We start from the raw sequence: 20383 nt of genomic DNA, 5'->3' as shown, positions 1-20383 counted from the left end.
AAAACGTAGAACCTTCCCATCTGTAAGAGTATTGGGGAAGATTTCCTCTCCCAACAAATTAAATGGAACCCCTGAGTTTATATATGTTGGCTACAGCATGTAACTAACACATTTCCTTTGGTGTCAAACAAATATTCAGGTTTCCTCCTTTCTCTGTTACAAACTTCAAAAAATATTTTGCAGTTCTAGCATAGAAAAGAAAGGAAGTGGAGAGATGGGGTGGGGGCAAAGGAGGGACGACACTAAAATTTCACTGAGGACAAGTAGAAAAATTAAAAGATAAACCATCATGGAAATTTAACCTTTACAGTGCACTGTTTTAAAGGTCACAGTATCATTTTGGAGAATATCTTCCAGGGATGCCTTCATTATCAATTTTCATGAGTATCAGGTGTGAAAGAAATCAAGAAAATAGGGAAAATGTACATTCAAAATTTGACATTTACTTGCCGTTTGCTGTATCACCAAGTAATGCTGCTCTAGGTAACAGAGACGGTCCTGAAGCTACCATAGAATAGAATATACTGTGGGGTTGATTCTCATCTCACTCACATGAGTATTAAATCAGGCATAACTCTACTGAACTCAGTGAGGTTACATAAGAATAAAACTGGTGTGAGATCAGAATCCAGTCCTGTACATACACGTCTATGTGTGTAACAACAATACAGTCCATTCCCTCTAAGTCCTTATCACATAAGTGCATAGTATGTTCATGTCCTTAGTAATCACCTGGTCACAGTCGCTTTCCCTTGGACCTCATGTAATCCCAGTCCCTTTACGTAGGCAGAGTATTATGTTGAAGCGTATACTGAAAGCTACCCTCATCTGCACACTGTCTCTGGATAATGCATACAAATATGCACAGTGTCACGTGCAAACATGGGGGTTGAGTGGAAAATGTCAGATTACACAACAGCACTCATATAGTGTCAATTTTTGGTTACTATCAAAGCATTTGCCTACAGTAAAGATTTTTAACTCAAGTTAACTGATTTCTAACGAACCTGAATTGGCGAACACATTTGTACATGCTAGTCTTGGCACTCCACAAACATTTGTGCCCTGGAACATACAAATGTGAGAGCTAATTTGAATTAGCTGGCAATTAATGAGTGACCAGAGTTTAACCAATGAAACAGAGGTGAAAGACCCCATGGAGAGGATAGTTTAGTCAGGGAATAAAGCATAGGACTTGGAGCTGGTAGATCTACTGCTTGTTTGTTTCCACTGACCTCAAGCAAATCATTTAATCTCTGTTCCTCAGTTTCCTCAGCTTCAAAAAGGGAATATAAAACTATCTGCCTCACTAGGGTGGTGTTGCGATAATTAATTCATTACTCTTTGCAAAATACTTTGGGATTCCAGTCCTATGATTATAAGCAAGCTCTGTGGAAATACAAAGTACAGGCTAGTCTCATCTTATGCTGGGGTTACGTTCCACAGTCAGCGCGTAAAGCGAAAACCCCGTATAGTCAAAATTATATTGAGTGTAATGGCGGGCAGAATCGCCTGCACTACAGGTACAGTATTTAAATTGTTATTTTTCTTTTTTTGTTGTTGTTTTTGCCGACCGCGCAAAGCTGAATTAGCGCATGTTAAATGCGCGTAAGATGAGACTCACCTGTATTTTTATTATTATTATTATATCCCATTAACAATTCCCTAATGGGCTTTGCATGGACTGTAATGTTTTGTATGGATTTATATTCCAAATTTACGTCACAGGTACCTGGAGCCTGGATCTGACAATTTTTAAGGAATTATAAAGCACATAAATAAAATAATCCAATCCTGATAAAATGCAACTTCTATTTCCACAAGGTAATCTGTCCCCATCCTCTCTCTCAGTGCCATATGACAGACATATTAATTATAAAGAGGATGAACATTGTGGAAGAAGAGACTGTTCAAGTAAGGACATGAGCTGAATAGTGAAAGAGCCATTGGATATACTGCAAATGAAAACCAAAGGGCTACCGCAGTGCCCACTATAATTGACACCATGACCAACATATTATGTTGAATTAGGAAAGCAGTAATGGAGAATTTTACATCTGACTTTTTCAAAGCTCAGCAAGATGTATTCCATGGTTCAAGAAATCTTTTTATTTTATTTTTTAAGGAGATTGATTGCTTCAGGCCCTCGTTTCTCTCAGCTTTATTTTCAAAATTTGGCAGGTCCATTTACTCGTTCAAAGATGCAAATGGAAATGCACAACTAATGCACAATTCACAGACACAGTCACTTTTATTGCTTGTGCAAACTGGGCAACTGTAAGTTCAAATGACCAGTATAAGTAACTGCCTGCTTGCACAAGCCTTAGCCCAGTTCACTTGAATCACTGAGATAATTGCACAAATGCATTGTGCATAACAGCACAGTCCCTTTTTGCATGCATAATTTTGAAATGAGGCCCCAAATGTTTCAGTATACCAGGAGTGAAAAATGGCCCTGGATGACACAGTAATTTAGAATTCACATTGTCCAATGCTTTTGTCTAGTGCATGAGAATCACCTCTTCAGGTAAATTTTCATAATATTTAGATGGGCTCTGGTTAGCCTCAGTTCTGAGGGTTACCAAAAGAAACTACACCATTTGCTCAAGAAACTCCCTGAAAAAGCACAAGAACAAATCTGCAGAGACACACCCCTAGAATCCCGACCAGGGGTATTCTATCTGCTACCCAAGATCCATAAACCTGGAAATCCTGGACGCCACATCATCTCAGGCATTGGCACCCTGACAGCAGGATTGTCTGGCTATGTAGACTCCCTCCTCAGGCCCTACGCTACCAGCACTCCCAGCTGTCTTCGAGACACCACTGACTTCCTGAGGAAACTACAATCCATCGGTGATCTTCCTGAAAACACCATCCTGGCCACTATGGATGTAGAAGCCCTCTACACCAACATTCCACACAAAGATGGACTACAAGCCGTCAACAACACTATCCCCGATAATGTCACGGCAAACCTGGTGGCTGAACTTTGTGACTTTGTCCTCATCCATAACTATTTCACATTTGGGGACAATGTATACCTTCAAATCAGTGGCACTCCTATGGGTACCCGCATGGCCCCACAGTATGCCAACATTTTTATGGCTGACTTAGAACAACGCTTCCTCAGCTCTCGTCCCCTAATGCCCCTACTCTACTTGTGCTACATTGATGACATCTTCATCCTCTGGACCCATGGAAAAGAAGCCCTTGAGGAATTCCACCATGATTTCAACAATTTCCATCCCACCATCAACCTGGACACTACGGTGCTAATAAGCGATGGTCACATAAACACCACCCTATACCGGAAACCTACTGACCGCTATTCCTACCTACATGCCTCCAGCTTTCATCCAGACCACACCACACGATCCACTGTCTACAGCCAAGCTCTACGATACAACCGCATTTGCTCCAACCCCGCAGACAGAGACAAACACCTACAAGATCTCTATCAAGCATTCTTACAACCAAAATCCCACCTGCTGAAGTGAAGAAACAGATTGACAGAGCCAGAAGAGTACCCAGAAGTCACCTACTACAGGACAGGCCCAACAAAGAAAACAACAGAACGCCACTAGCCATCACCTTCAGCCCTCAACTAAACCTCTCCAATGCATCATCAAAGATCTACAACCTATCCTGAAGGACGACCCATCACTCTCACAGATCTTGGGAGACAGGCCAGTCCTTGCTTACAGACAGCCCCCCAACCTGAAGCAAATACTCACCAGCAACCACACACCACACAACAGAACCACTAACCCAAGAACCTCTCCTTGCAACAAAGCCCGTTGCCAACTGTGTCCACATATCTAATCAGGGGACACCATCACAGGGCCTAATAACATCAGCCACAATATCAGAGGCTCGTTCACCTACACATCTACCAATGTGATATATGCCATCATGTGCCAGCAATGCCCCTCTGCCATGTACATTGGTCAAACTGGACAGTCTCTACGTAAAAGAATAAATGGACACAAATCAGACGTCAAGAATTATAACATTCAAAAACCAGTTGGAGAACACTTCAGTCTCTTTGGTTACTCAATTACAGACCTAAAAGTGGCAATACTTCAACAAAAAAACTTCAGAAACAGACTCCAGACTCCAAGGAGAGACTGCTGAATTGGAATTAATTTGCAAACTGGATACAATTAACTTAGGCTTGAATAGAGACTGGGAGTGGATGGGTCATTACACAAAGTAAAACTATTTCCCCATGTTTATCCCCCCACCCCCACCGTTCCTCAGACGTTCTTGTCAACTGCTGGAAATGGCCCACCTTGAGTATCACTACAAAAGGTTCCCCCCGTTCCCCCCCGCCACTCTCCTGCTGGTAATAGCTCACCTTAAGTGATCACTCTCGTTACAGTGTGTATGGTAACGCCCACTGTTTTAAGTTCTCTATGTATATAAATCTCCCCACTGTATTTTCCACTGAATGCATCCGAAGAAGTGAGCTGTAGCTCACGAAAGCTTATGCTCAGATAAATTTGTTAGTCTCTAAGGTGCCACAAGTACTCCTTTTCTTTTTGCGAATACAGACTAACACGGCTGCTACTCTGAAACCTGTTCTTACAATGTACTCATTCTCCTGTTTATGTTGATTTTAGATGTGTTATTTCATAAAACATGAATATAAGTATTAATTTCCTTTCTGTAAATGCCATTACCTGCTGATCGTCAGGAGTCCATATGCCACAGGTGATCTGACTCTCCAAGTTAATCTCTGAAGACCAATGTCTCTGTCCACTGACTGAACCAACCAGCACAAATCCATCCCTATAGGAGATGAGAGCTTGAGTTCCATCATGGCTCCATGTAAAGTCGCTCACCTTAACATATACATAGATAAGAGATTAGACATTAATCATGCAATAATTTCCAAGTTATTATAAGTATTACTATACCCATTTTATATATGATTTATTATGGAGAAGTTTAACATGGAATCAATATACGGTGTCATAAAACTTGCTTAGAAGAACGCATTTTTATCACATGGAAATGGAAATCAGAAGAGTTTCTGATGGTGATTAATTGAGGGTTTAGCAATTTCACACTGTCCCACCAGTGAAAAACTCAATACACTGAGAACCACTAACAAGAGTTAAAAAAAACTTCTTGAGATTGTTAACTAGATACAATGGGATAAAAAAGGGCTATTCCTTTATCATGCTCCTTCTGAGTGAAATTCACCAGTGGGCCACTGAAGTCCCACTTAAGTCTTACTTAAGCCTTGTTTTGAAATCTTAAGTAGAGTGTGATTCTTGTCCTGGCTTTCTGCCTCATAGCAAATTTCATCCTGTTTGTAAAACCCAAGGAGCTCAGTGTAGCAGGAATCTCTATGACACTCTCTGTTTAGTTATTTCAATAAAGAAATGTTTTTAAAAAAGGAAGATTGCACTTTGCATTTTCATTGTTTTCATTTTGAACCTCTTATGATTTGACTGTTCTTGACTAAAGAGAAAATGTTCATACCAACCTGTGCCCCACGATCATTCACAAGCTCCACAGACCATCTGCCTTCATATTGAATCCAAACAAAAATTCCTCCATCTGCATCACAGGTTGCCAGTTTCTGGAATGGTTCATTCCATCTCACCAATACAACCTAAAGAGATTCCAAACAAATGCAGCATTACCATGACTGTATACAGTGTTAACAAGTGTTTTACTAGAGACTCAATTAACTAATACTGCAAAATAAACAAACAATGTCACATTTAAATTCTGAATAAGATCTACAAAATAGTAATTTTCGGCATAATATCATGCAGCTCTCAAGAACAGCTGGACTCATTTTATTACAGGACTCATTTTATTATGGCTGTCAAGCAATTCAGAATTCTCCCAACTGTCAGGCCTTTATGGAAGACATCAGATACTTTTGAAACTAACAAAAACATGTGGTAATCCAGAGTTCCACTGCAGAAAGAGTAAACAAACCCTGAAGTCCCTGTACACACAATCTGTCTCTCTCAAACCACTTTCCCCTGTCCCTCACCTCAAATGCTACCAGATTCCCTGGGTCAAATTCCCAGTTCTACTGACTTCAGTGGAGGCAGGTCCACTTTCACCAGGATTGAATGTAGCTCCCTGCATCAACAACCTCTTTAAAAACATTCCAGACTCCCTAATTCATGAGAATTAGGAACATAATTTAACTTGAACGTTTCTTCTCTGCTACCGATTGCAGAGGGAATAGAGGCTTTGTATGGGTTCTTCTTTCTCCCATTAGAGACGTTTGGATTCTTCCTACAGAATTTAACCAAGCTAAAGCCTGCCATGACTGGTCTCTCATTTATAATTAGCATGAAGTTAAGTTAATAAATGAAGCCACTTTAGAGGCCTCAATATGTACCTGAAATGAACCATGTCATCTTAGTGCAGGGGTGGGCAAACTTTTTGGCCCAAGGGCCACATCTGGGTATGGAAATTGTATGGCGGGCCATGAATGCTCACGAAATTGGGGGTTGGGGTGTAGGAGGGGGTGAGGGCTCCGGCTGGCGGTATGGGCTCTGGGGTGAGGCTGGGGATGAGGGGTTGAGGGCGCTCCGGGCTGCGACCAAGGGTTTCAGAGGGTGGAAGGTGGAATAGGGCTGAGGCAGGGGCATGGGATGGGATCAGGGGTGCAAGCTCCAGGTGGTGCATACCTCAAGCAGCTCCCGGTAGCAGCTGTGTCCCCGCCCCCCCCCCCCCGGCTCCTATGCGGAAGCGCATCCAGGCAGCTCTGTGTGCTGCCCTGTCCGCAGCCGCCACCTCTGCGGCTCCCATCAGCCGTAGTTCCCGGCCCATGGGAGCTGCAGAGGTGGCGTTTCAGGCGGGGGCAGCGTACGGAGTCCTCTGACTGCCGCTACATGTAGGAGCCAGAGGGGGGACATGCCGCTACTTCCAGGAACCACGCGGAGCAACAGCATGTGCAGAGCAGGGCAAGCTCCGACCCCGCTCCCCAACTAGAGTGCTGGAGCAAGGCAAACCCTGGACCCCGCTCCCTCGTGGGAGTTCAAGGGCCGGATTAAAACATCTGAAGGGCTGGATGCGGCCCCCGGGCCATAGTTTGCCCACCCCGTCTTAGTGCCTTAAACAGAAATTAGCCTTAAAAAACATTTACCTTCTGCTCTCATCTTTCACATTTTTTTTCTGATTTAGTTTAATTTCCAAGATGTCAGAATAATCCAGCTAGGTATACATACATACTCACCACCATATAAGAGCATAATACATGAAACCTGCAGACAAAAATATTAAATTGACAATTATCAGAGTGTAAATTTAGTTGTTGAATGGACACTCAGAGTCTAGGATGGGTGAATGTTAGATGCTGAATTGTTAGACAGCACTCATCAATCCAAATAAATACTCTTCATTTCCCAAAGAACATGACTATGTTTCCTGAAATTCATTTGGCTGTTGACTAAAATGGGATGATACTCATGAAGGGCCCCATTCTGTGGCTGATTCTGCACAGGAGGATCCTTGCACCCATGAGCCCCACTGAAATCAGAGGTTCTGGACAGAGCCAGGATCAGGAGCTAAGTTTGCAACATTGGGACTTAAATTTACTAGCTAAAATGAACTCCTGTACCAGTTTATGGACTGTAAGGGCCAGATCCTTAGCTGGTATCAATCAGCATAGCTTTCCATTCCTGAAGGATCAATCTTGTAGCTAGTGAAATAACCCAAACAGAAATTGTCTCTTGGTGCGCTATACAGGGCTCTTGAGTAAAGGTTGTGGCGAGAAATGGGTGTGGTGAACCTCTTATTTGCTCTCAAACAGCAGAACAGAATCCCTCCAAACATCCTGCTAGAGTAATAGCCTCACACCACAGCTCCAAGTAGCTTCTCTGGAGAGGGTGTCCAGCCCTGAGCTGGATAGCTCATCCAATGCTGTCAGGCACACAGATGGCTTTTGTTTGGAGAGCAGTAAGCAACACATTGCTCTAGGCTGCTATGAACCATCCTCCACTTGGGCTGGAGTTGCAGTCGAAACGGCTCTGCTGCCCCCTCCCTGAGCTGCTCCAGCAAAGAAGGACCAGATGTGTCAAAATGGCATTTATATGTATAACATATCTTACTGTATAAATTAAACATATACAGAGCAGTCACTTCATTCATATTGGGGTGAAATGCAGCAACCAGGTAGGGCAGGGGTTCTCAACGATTTTCTTTCTGAGCTTCCCCACCTCCCCCAATATGCTATAAAAATTCCACGGCCCACCTGTATCACAACTGTTTTTCTGCATATCCAGTAGATTAAAAGCCAGGGCCAGCGTGAAGGGATAGCAAGCAAGGCAATTGCCCAAGGCCCCATACCACAGAGGGCCCTGTGAAGCCAAGTTGCGCGGGCTTCAGATTCAGCCCCAGGTGGTGGGGCTGGGGCTTTCTGCCCTGGGCCCCAGCAAGTCTAATGCCGGCCCCTCTCTGGTTTATTTTGGCGGACCACCTGAAACCTGCTCGCAGCCCCTCAGGGGGTCCCAGACCCCAGGTTGAGAACTGCTGATGTAGTAGAACACACCAATGATTCTCAACAGTATTATGAAGGAAGTCAACAAAATACCTTCTCTAGCAACCTTCTCTAGATCTTCAGAGGTGGGGGGAGTATTTGCAACTCCACTGATTTAAATGGAGTTATGGGTGCTCCACCCTCTGGAAATCAGGCCCTTAACGCCTAGAACAGAGGTGGCCAACCTGTGGCTCTGGAGCCACATGCGGCTCTTCAGAAGTTAATATGCGACTCCAGGGCTGGAGCTTCAGGCACCAACTTTCCAACATGCTGAGAGGTGCTCACTGATCAACCCCTGGCTCTGCCACAGGCCCTGCCCCCACTCCACAGGGGAAGCAAAAGTGGACGGGAATCTGGGAGGCAGTGACCATGAGTTGGTTGAGTTCAGGATCCTGACGCAGGGAAGAAAGATAAGCAGCAGGATACGGACCCTGGACTTCAGGAAAGCAGACTTCGACTCCCTCAGGGAGCGGATGGGTAGGATCCCCTGGGGGACTAACATGAAGGGGAAAGGAGTCCAGGAGAGCTGGCTGTATTTCAAGGAATCCCTGTTGAGGTTACAGGGACAAACCATCCCGATGAGTCGAAAGAATAGTAAATATGGCAGGCGACCAGCTTGGCTTAACGGTGAAATCCTAGCGGATCTTAAACATAAAAAAGAAGCTTACAAGAAGTGGAAGGTTGGACATATGACCAGGGAAGAGTATAAAAATATTGCTCGGGCATGTAGGAATGAAATCAGGAGGGCCAAATCGCACCTGGAGCTGCAGCTAGCAAGAGATGTCAAGAGTAACAAGAAGGGTTTCTTCAGGTATGTTGGCAACAAGAAGAAAGCCAAGGAAAGTGTGGGCCCCTTACTGAATGAGGGAGGCAACCTAGTGACAGAGGATGTGGAAAAAGCTAATGTGCTCAATGCTTTTTTTGCCTCTGTCTTCACGAACAAGGACAGCTCCCAGACTGCTGCGCTGGGCATCGCAACATGGGGAGTAGATGGCCAGCCCTCTGTGGAGAAAGAGGTGGTTAGGGACTATTTAGAAAAGCTGGACGTGCACAAGTCCATGGGGCCGGACGAGTTGCATCCGAGAGTGCTAAAGGAATTGGCGGATGTGATTGCAGAGCCATTGGCCATTATCTTTGAAAACTCGTGGCGAACGGGGGAAGTCCCAGATGACTGGAAAAAGGCTAATGTAGTGCCAATCTTTAAAAAAGGGAAGAAGGAGGATCCTGGGAACTACAGGCCAGTCAGCCTCACCTCAGTCCCCGGAAAAATCATGGAGCAGGTCCTCAAGGAATCAATCCTGAAGCACTTACACGAGAGGAAAGTGATCAGGAACAGTCAGCATGGATTCACCAAGCGTAGGTCATGCCTGACTAATCTAATAGCCTTCTATGATGAGATTACTGATTCTGTGGATGAAGGGAAAGCAGTGGATGTATTGTTTCTTGACTTTAGCAAAGCTTTTGACACGGTCTCCCACAGTATTCTTGTCAGCAAGTTAAAGAAGTATGGGCTGGATGAATGCACTATAAGGTGGGTAGAAAGTTGGCTAGATTGTCGGGCTCAACGGGTAGTGATCAATGGCTCCATGTCTAGTTGGCAGTCGGTGTCAAGTGGAGTGCCTCAGGGGTCGGTCCTGGGGCCGGTTTTGTTCAATATCTTCATAAATGATCTGGAGGATGGTGTGGATTGCACTCTCAGCAAATTTGCGGATGATACTAAACTGGGAGGAGTGGTAGATACGCTGGAGGGCAGGGATAGGATACAGAGGGACCTAGACAAATTGGAGGATTGGGCCAAAAGAAACCTGATGCGGTTCAATAAGGATAAGTGCAGGGTCCTGCACTTAGGACGGAAGAACCCAAAGCACAGCTACAGACTAGGGACCGAATGGCTAGGCAGCAATTCTGCGGAAGAGGACCTAGGGGTTACAGTGGACGAGAAGCTGGATATGAGTCAGCAGTGTGCCCTTGTTGCCAAGAAGGCCAATGGCATTTTGGGATGTATAAGTAGGGGCATAGCGAGCAGATCGAGGGACGTGATCGTTCCCCTCTATTCGACATTGATGAGGCCTCATCTGGAGTACTGTGTCCAGTTTTGGGCCCCACACTACAAGAAGGACGTGGATAAATTGGAGAGAGTCCAGCGAAGGGCAACAAAAATGATTAGGGGTCTGGAACACATGACTTATGAGGAGAGGCTGAGGGAACTGGGATTGTTTAGTCTGCAGAAGAGAAGAATGAGGGGGGATTTGATAGCTGCTTTCAACTACCTGAGAGGTGGTTCCAGAGAGGATGGTTCTAGACTATTCTCAGTGGTAGAAGAGGACAGGACAAGGAGTAATGGTCTCAAGTTGCAGTGGGGGAGGTTTAGGTTGGATATTAGGAAAAACTTTTTCACTAAGAGGGTGGTGAAACACTGGAATGCGTTACCTAGGGAGGTGGTAGAATCTCCTTCCTTGGAAGTTTTTAAGGTCAGGCTTGACAAAGCCTTGGCTGGGATGATTTGATTGGGGATTGGTACTGCTTTGAGCAGGGGGTTGGACTAGATGACCTCCTGAGGTCCCTTCCAACCCTGATATTCTATGATTCTATGATTCCACCTCTTCCCATCCCCTCCCCTGAGTTTGCCATGCCCTTGCTTCTTCTCCCCCCGAGCCTCCTGCCACGAAACACTGATTGGGAGGTGGGGGAGGGAGAGGGAGGCACTGATCGGCAGGGCTGCTGGTGGGTGGAAGGCACTGGGAGCCGGGGGGGGGCGGGACGACTGATGGGGGCTGCTGACGTATTACTGCTCTTTGGCAATGCACATTGGTAAATTCTGGCTCCTTCTCAGGCTCAGGCTGGCCACCCCGGCCTAGATAGTACTGACTGGGCTTTTCATAGACAAGATAGACAAACTGCAAGGGGAACTTAGGTATAGGAGATAAACCAACTGCTCTAACGACATCATAGTTCTTATCTAATCCCATAAAAACCTGAGTTAAGATGCTCCTGCATTTTAAGATCACCTTGTTGTGCATGGCTCTTATAAGGATTTGAGAAGAGGATATGATTTTACAGATAACACTTATTAACTGGCCTGCTGACATGAGCTAAGGGCATAGTGGCAATATTTAACTTGAAATGCCTTGGCTCTTATTTATTTTCAAATGGAACCTTAGCGAAACTTGACCATTTCTCTCTCTCCTTCTCCTGATTATGGTATAAATGGAAGTGAAGATGACTGGGTGGAAGCAATCCTCTAACAAAATATCTCTGCTTTCTTTGAATTTGATACACTGTCCAAGAGTTCATTTAGATACCCAGACATTCATACAATTAGAATAATTAGGTCCATGTATACTCTAATATTCATACCTCTAGTATACCCAGTCTATCCAATTTAGTATGTTTCTGACCAAATCTCAGCCTGATGTGAGCTGCCATGATCAAAATACCAAAGAGCCTCTGACATTTAGAATCATAAACTCACTTCTATAATTACAAATGAAAGTAGGGCAATGACTTCATATGTCTGATGGTAGCTAGCTCAAAAAGAAGTCATTTTTGTGACAGCATTTTATAATCCAACTTTTTTAGAACACGGAGCAGATGTTCTCATTTCACAAGACCATGTTTAAGAAGTTTCCTTCATTTAAATTTAGCATCTGACCAAAGGTGCTGACTCCACAGCTGCTCAAATATCTCCCATTTCATATTTGGCACTTACTGTATTTGGAGGAGAGATAAAGAAAGGAAGAAAGATTGCCCAGACCATTCAAATGACTTTTGAATCAGCTAAAATGCATGAAAACAAATTAAAGGTGAAACTCACCCTTGAGCAGAGAGCCAGAGCAAGGCCTATAATACACCCGACCACAATGCATAAGCTTCACTAACAGCCCAAATTCTCAGGGTATACATTGCAATGTAAGCCCTAAGTCCTGGCTTGACACAGGCTCAGACCCTCCACCCCCGTAGGGTCCTAGAATGCTGGGTCCAAGCCCTTAGTCAGTGAGACTTGTGTGTAGATGGAAGGTGGGCTAGGCTTGAGCCTAAATTCAAACACTAGGCTTACATTACAGTGTACAAATACCTCCAGAGGCTCCAAGCTTGTGTTACCTTTAATATTCTCCACTGGGCTTTCTGGGCCCAAATCCTCAAAGGTATTTAGGATCTGGGCCCTTGTATCGTCATTGTGTACTCATAGCTAATAGTTTTTTGGGTTTTTTTTTTTTAGTAAGCCCTAATACATTCTAAATAGTGCTTGAGCCAAAGGCCAACAAAATCAATGGGAGTCTTTCCATGGACTTCAATGAGTTTTGGATCAGGCCCTTTTTGTTACGTTTTTTTCTACGACATGTGATGATGATGAATTTGTTTGAAAAGTAAAGCATTCAAAATTTTCCATAGTTTTGTCTTCAGTGTCATCTTCATTTTGTTGGATTACATTTAATTAATACTAAAGGCACTAAAAACTCTCCACAAGAACTAACTGCATTGTTATTATGATGACATGAACACAATAGAAACAGCAAAAAGGAAAGCCTTTGAAAATCATTTTTCATACAGTATTAAGGCTTTCTTATTCTTGTGACACATCTTTTGCTTCCATATTATAAATTAAAACTCAGCACATCTATGCAAGGATTAAATGTCACTTTTTTAATTTGAAAAAACAACAACATGGAGCCCAAGCTCTAGTGCAAGGCTTTAAATGGGTAAGGAAATATTTTTAAAGCTCCTTGTTTATCTAGATCCCAAATTTGGCTGGCCAGGGACAAAATATGCTTCCGTCTTTTCTTTCTTTTTTGAAAGCCAACATGTAAACATATTGTTTATTAAGGCCCTACTTAATTTGCGATATTGCAGAAATTGCAGATCCCACAATATTAGGCTTGCTCTGGAATTTTGATATTAATTAGCTTACTTTGCACAGTCTGAAGTTTTGCATACATTTTGAGGTTTGCAATACAAACTTTTTCCCCCATTAGTACAGTAGAATCCCATTTAGCTGAGCTGAGCTGATAGCAGCTGGGGCTTGGGCTGTCAGCCCCAAGCATGGCAGGGCTCCCACTATCAGCCCCATGCATTAATGACTGTAATATAGTTGCAGAAAAATGTCTGGTTATCAAAAAAAATTGCAGGCATAACGTAATACTTGAGCATTTATACTGTTCCAGCAAATTTTTCTAAAACAAATAGGTCTTCGCCAGCTTTTCCAAATTACTGCAATTAATAAAGGTCCATTACTACTTTTCCGCGATTTTCCATGTCTTGTCCAAAACTCAGCTGCAATTATGTGACAATCATCCTGCAATTCAAGTAGGGCCTTATTGTTTATTAAACAAAAGATGTGCTGTATATCAGCCACGATTATTATTTATATTCTGATAGCACCTAGAGCTCCCAGCTGATTTGCCTGAACTCTGTTTTTGTTTTCTTGATTGTGTGTATGATCAGTGGTTAACCTTGACTAAAACAGGAGGAGGAGCTCTTACCACACCAACCCAGGAGAAGGGGGACGGGAGCTGTGCGGGAGTGCTGTTTAGCCAAGCCAGGGAGAACTGCCTTGCACCCCATACACCTCACACACAGTCCCTTGCTTTACCCTGAGTGTGTGATTTCTAGCCAGATATAGCTATGAACAATGTTAAGGAGGGAAGCCTCTGCTCAGACAAGTTTTCCAGTCAGACCACCCTGCCCACACCATAGTAGGAAAGTTACACTAGTTTTGCACTTCCACTGATGCTAAAAAGCAGCAAATTAAACTGCTATATTCAGTCATTCTCTGGCCTATTTACATCTGACATGGAATACCGGGACAAGTCACCACCTGATTTGGCGCAGTATCCTTAAGAATCAGTATTTCAGATTAGTACCAGAGTAGAAATTGTATTCCTGCAAAAAGTTAATAATTTGGCTACCATTCCTGAGACACATGTCCACAGTATTATCGTGATTTCATCATGAGTCTTGCAATATTCAGTGTTTTCCTTAAAGCTCCAGCCTTTGGAGTCATACAAAGACAGGAAAATCTCAGTTTTTATTTATTTATTTATTTATTTAAAGAAAGTTTCTAGCTCTTGTGGTTTTGGAGAAAAGCTTGAAAACATGAATCTTAAAGGCTCAAAAACCAGAAGGGAAATGCAAAGAGACCAAATTTTATTATTTTTTTAAAATCTTGTGATTTTTCAGCCAAAAATATTCCATTCCATGATATTGGAATCTTTGAGGTTGGCAACACTGAAATATGCTTGAAAGATATATTTTCAGTTCTACACAAGCATGCACAGTTTATTTCAGCTACACTTTCAATAGGCTCACGCAAGCCTTGAAACATCATTATTATTTTTACCATAGCACCCAGAGGATCCAGACAATTGTGCTTAGTGCGATACTAACTCACAGGAAAGAGATAGCCCCTTCTTCATAGGCCTTACAGTCTAAGGGCATCAATTCTGCGGTTTAATACATGCAGCCAGGCCCCCATCAATTTCAATGCACAGGCAGCAGGGGCCACACATACAGATCATTTTAAGACAAGTTAGCTTAAAACAAGATGCAATAAACTGCTGTAACAAAAATGGAAGGAGAGAGGGGAGGAGGAACTGGGTGACAGTGACAGAAACACACCAGGGCTAACATAGACTAGCTATGTGTATAATTTGTAGGTTTGATTCTTTTTAAGGATATAAATAAGCAAGAGACAAAATGGTATCAGTAATCCCTGCTGGCCACCTGCCTAGCCATTATCAGTTGGCAATTTATTGTAGGCATCACAGGCAATTCAGGTCGTAAGGAGAGATGATACAGAATCATCCTTGCCTCCTACAAAATGAAAACAAATCTGGGAAAGTCGAGATGATACATACAGAGTAGACAAGGCGAGTGAGGTAATATATTTTATCGGACTGACTTCTCTTGGGGAAAAGGGACAAACTTTCACATTCCACTGAGCTCTTTTTTAGGTCTGGTATGATAAATGATACATCCAAGTTGGCTTGCATCATCCAGGCCTTAGATCTGTGAGATTATATAAGGCAAGGTGGACAACTGTCAAAATGTCCAGGGCTGGACTATTGGACTCTGACTTGTGTTGACCGAGGCAAGCAGATCATGATACTATTGCCCAGTTACACATTTACTGTATTTATGTTATTGCATTTATTTTGGGGGGAAAAACAGCTTACATACCCTCTTCCCCACCCTCACAAAATGACAATTACCACTGAGTTAGTCTTTTATAAATGTTTGAAAACACAAGATTAATCAATTTAATTTAATATAATAAAACAGTGGTTCTCAAACTAGGGCCGCCACTTGTTCAGGGAAAGCCCCTGGCGGGCCGGGCCAGTTTGTTTACCTGCTGTGTCCGCAGGTTCGGCCAATCGCGGCTCCGACTGGCCGCGGTTTGCCGCTCCAGGCCAATGGGGGCGGCGGGAAGCGGTGCGGGCCGAGGGATGTGCTGGCCGCCCTTCCTGCAGCCCCCATTGGCCTGGAGTGACAAACCGCGGCCAGTGGGAGCCGCAATCAGCCGAACCTGCGAACGCGGCAGGTAAACAAATCAGCCCGGCCCGCCAGGCTTTCCCTGAACAAGCAGTGGCCCTAGTTTGAGAACCACTATAATAAAATACTAATAAAATAAAATAAATCAACATGTATAGAATGTTGCATCCAAGGATCTCATACACATTGATGAAAAGTAAATGATTTAGCATCACAACACACCTGGGAGGTATGAAGTACTATCACCTTCATTTTACACATTGCGATACTGAGGCACAGAAAGTTAAGACCACATTTTTCAAAAGCAGTGTCAAGGTTCCTTCCCCACTCTGAACTCTTACAGATGTGGGGACAGCTGTGGGGTACAGATACAGATATGTACGGATGTGGGGACCTGCATGAAAAACCCCTAAGCTTATTTTTACCAACTTAGGTTAAAACTTCCCCAAGGTACAAACTATTTTACCTTTTGTCCCTGGACCTTATTGCTGCCACCACCAAGCGTCTAACAAAAAACAACAGGGAAAGAGCCCACTTGGAGACATCTTCCCCCAAAATATCCCCCCAAGCCCTACACCCCCTTTCCTGGGGAAGGCTTGATAAAAATCCTCACCAATTTGCATAGGTGAACACAGACCCAAACCCTTGGATCTTAAGAACAATGAAAAAGCAATCAGGTTCTTAAAAGAAGAATTTTAATTAAAGAAAAAGTAAAAGAATCACCTCTGTAAAATCAGGATGGTAAATACCTTACAGGGTAATCAGATTCAAAACATAGAGAATCCCTCTAGGCAAAACCTTAAGTTACAAAAAGACACAAAAACAGGAATATACATTCCATTCAGCACAACTTATTTTATCAGCCATTTAAACAAAACAGAATCTAACACATATCTAACTAGATTGCTTATTAACCCTTTACAGGAGTTCTGACCTACATTCCTGCTCTGGTCCTGGAAAAAGACAACACAGACGGAGAGAAGACTTTGTTTCCCCCCCCTCCAGCTTTGAAAGTATCTTGTCTCGTCATTGGTCATTTTGGTCAGGTGCCAGCGAGGTTACCTTAGCTTCTTAACCCTTTACAGGTGAAAGGGTTTTTCCTCTGGCCAGGAGGGATTTAAAAAAATGTTTACCCTTCCCTTTATATTTATGACAAGCAGCTTCTGAGTTTGGGTGCTGAACTTGGGATACCTTGGGCCAGATTTTCAGCAATGTTGAGCATCAACAACCCCCAATGACTTCTAATGGAGGTGTGAACAATCAACAGTTCTGAAAATCCAGACCAAGATAGCTCAGCTTTTGCACCCAAAAACAGAGCCTCCCGAAATCAGAGTCTTCTCTTAAAAATATTGGCCTAAGTGACTTGGCCAAGGTCATATAGTGATTCTGTGGCAGAGCCAGAACAGACTCCAAGTCTCTTGACTATCTATCCCAAACCTTGACCATCCTTCCTCCTTTGTGAGGAGAGGAGAGAAAGGCAGGAGAGCTCCCACTGTTAGAATATTCCCCCTGGGAATCTTGCTCCACTGTATCAATGGAAGTTGATATGATGAGTATTTATTATAATTAATTTTGGTCAACTGAAATTATTATAATGAGCAATAGCCTAAACTTATTCCCCACATGACTGTATTACTCTAACTATTGCTCTTCCTCAACCCGTACCCTTCCTCCTGTTTTTGGCCTTCACTTTTTCTATCACTTCTACATGCAAGAGACTGTATGCTCTCCAGGGCAGGAAATATAGCCCTCATTTCCATAAGTGTCCAGTGACTATGGGAACCTCAATTTTTGGATACCCCGTTTGAGATACAGTACTGTAAAGAGGCCTGGTTTTCAGAAAAATGCTGAGCACCACCCCATGAAAATCAGACCCCTTTCCAGATCTTACTAAAGAAAGAAGAAGCCGATGAAAATAAGAAAAGCATTTCAATTTAATTTGGGGGATTAAACTACTTGGTCATTTCTTTTTATCCTTGGAAACAGAAATAAATTATTGTTTCTTTTAGAGAAGAAAATAAAAAAAAGAGTCACCTGGTTTACAAGTATGATCAGGAAAGCAGATAACACTGACTGAAAGGGCTGTGCTCCCTATTCAAATATTATAAACACCCAAATCTAACATGACTTTGCAAAATGCAATATAAAAGACTTCTAGATAAATCATTAATAATGATTGTGCACAAAGCTAAGTAGCTGGTGCAGTTTGGAAGTACAATACTGATGACATTACATATCATTACTTCTAGGCAGCATGGAAAGCACAATACAAGGGATTAAAAGGAAATGATGGTCTCCCTCTGTGTTTATGCTGTGAACATACAATCTCACCATTCATCTTAGGTCCTAAACAACCATTGCTGCTCCAGTCATGGACCCTGTCCCTAACATGTTATGAGGTGAGAAAGCAGATGAGATTGTTGGAACTTCATACAGTCCCCTATGTGATTCCAATATCAGACTGCTGTTACTCCCATCTAACAACAGTGGAGAATAAACTTTTCTCCCCCACAATCCTCCATCACCTAGAACAGCCTCTATTTCTTTCTTTACCTACTTGATCAACTCTCTTCAAATCAATTTCCACCTCTCCTCCTCAGCCTAGCATCCAATCCTTCCAGCTAATAAAACATTCCTATTCTATTTTGTTAGCCTCCCAGTTTCCATGTTTCTTTCCCCCCAAAGCTCCCAGGTAAAACACACAACTATTTACTTTTATCATACCCCTGCTTTACAACATACAGTAGTTTGCATTTAATGCTTGTACTATGGACTAATCAAATATGAAGTGGTTAATAAGACTTTTGTATGAAAGATGCTATAATAGGAACACTAGTTATTTCCTCTCCTCTCCTGTTGTCCCACCAGCCCCGATTTACACATAAACTATGCTCCATGGCTGAAGAAACATAAGAACACTGCTGTGGTTTAATCTCTGTGCTTTCTAAACTTTGGGGAACTACTCTCCAGTATATTGACATCATATCACTTCCTGGAAAACCGGGTGAGCCTAATTTTAAAAAAATCAATAGGCTAGTTTCACTGATTATTTTAAAAAAAGAAAAGGAGGACTTGTGGCACCTTGGAGACTAACAAATTTATTTGAGCATAAGCTTTTGTGAGCTACAGCTCACTTCATCGGATGCATTTTCACTTCATCGGTCCTCCTTTTCTTTTTGCTGATACAGACTAACACGGCTGCTACTCTGAAACCTGATTATTTTAAAAGATTGAATGTTTAATCGTACTTTAAAACATTAGCTTTTATTTTGTTCATTTTCTATTGCATTGCTATAGGCAACAAAAGAAAGTCCAAGCACAGTTAGTGCTATAGCCATGGAGACTGAAACTTCATAGGAAGACACTACCCCAGAATGATCATCATCCAGCAGGCAATGCAATTACTAAGGCTTTTGACAAGGCATTTTAACAAGGTTGCTACATGTTTTTGAGTTGACGTGTATGATTTATACCAAATGGAACTTCTTCCCAACACCACTTGGCCATGGTGATTTTAACTATTTATGTGGTCATATTTATTTTATTACATTCTGAGTAAGATCGACCTTTCACATTTTCTTCAGTTTCATATAAGGTTAGGCCTTGGTGGAATATATGGCCTTCTGCTGCCTTTAGCATTTCTGATTTCACTTATTTCTGGCACAGATGACCAAATAGGTCAGTATCTGCCAATTCTTACAGGATAGGTGTAATTTACTAAATGGTCCTCTTGACCTAAAATAGTGAGGAGTCTATGGTGTTGAAATCTCTGCTTTGTGGTTTCAATCTTGATCCCAGGTCTCCTTTGCTTTTAACATATGGTACTTAGATTCGTTACTACAGTGATGGAGGCCATGCGCTTAGAGATGTATGGGTAGCTAGAGCAACCAGTTCCTAGTATTCCTTCTCAAACCTGGAACGAACTGGCGGATGTATCACTAAAAGAGATCTACACTCAGTGCTAGCTAGTGTCAATCTTCCTCTGCTCCTCAGCAAGATCCTACTGGAGGGCAGGTGGCTCTGGAGGATGAGGATGTTCTTCTGAACAGACTTCCCCCTGCCAACTAACACAACGTGTGGTACTACTGCAGCAGAGAATATTGGGCAGTGCAACATTAACTGACAGAAAACATGCACATACTATATTTGATACAAATACAGGGTCGAATTCTATTTGCCTGACATAAGTCATTTACTTCATCTGGACAAGTCCTATTAGTTGGTGAGGCAGATATGACCCCTTGGTATTAAGCATATTGCACTGGGTTATACACATTTTTCTGTCCGTGTCTATAATGCTTCATACGATGTTTCTAGTGATATTGGGAATGCTGATATGGAACACATTAATGCTGCTTAACCAATAATGAGGTTCAT

At 42.7% G+C, this 20383-nt stretch overlaps 1 protein-coding gene across 8 annotated transcripts in view; it reads right to left on the bottom strand.

Annotated features, from left to right (window-relative positions):
* The window catches only part of TULP4 (TUB like protein 4), a 277954-nt gene that overhangs the window by 92863 nt on the left and 164708 nt on the right, over positions 1-20383 (bottom strand). For all 8 annotated transcript variants that reach the window (XM_037895067.2, XM_043544271.1, XM_043544270.1 and 5 more), the window contains 2 exons: positions 5498-5626; positions 4686-4847 (listed from right to left, as the gene is read on the bottom strand). In XM_037895067.2, the coding sequence (XP_037750995.1) occupies positions 4686-4847; positions 5498-5626 (291 nt within the window). The remainder of the gene's footprint in view (positions 1-4685; positions 4848-5497; positions 5627-20383) is intronic.

This window comes from Chelonia mydas, chromosome 3, assembly GCF_015237465.2.
Source record: "Chelonia mydas isolate rCheMyd1 chromosome 3, rCheMyd1.pri.v2, whole genome shotgun sequence".
Classification (NCBI taxonomy): domain Eukaryota; kingdom Metazoa; phylum Chordata; order Testudines; family Cheloniidae; genus Chelonia; species Chelonia mydas.
The sequence above is the reverse complement of the archived record's forward strand: the minus strand, read 5'-3'. Positions and strand labels throughout refer to the sequence as shown.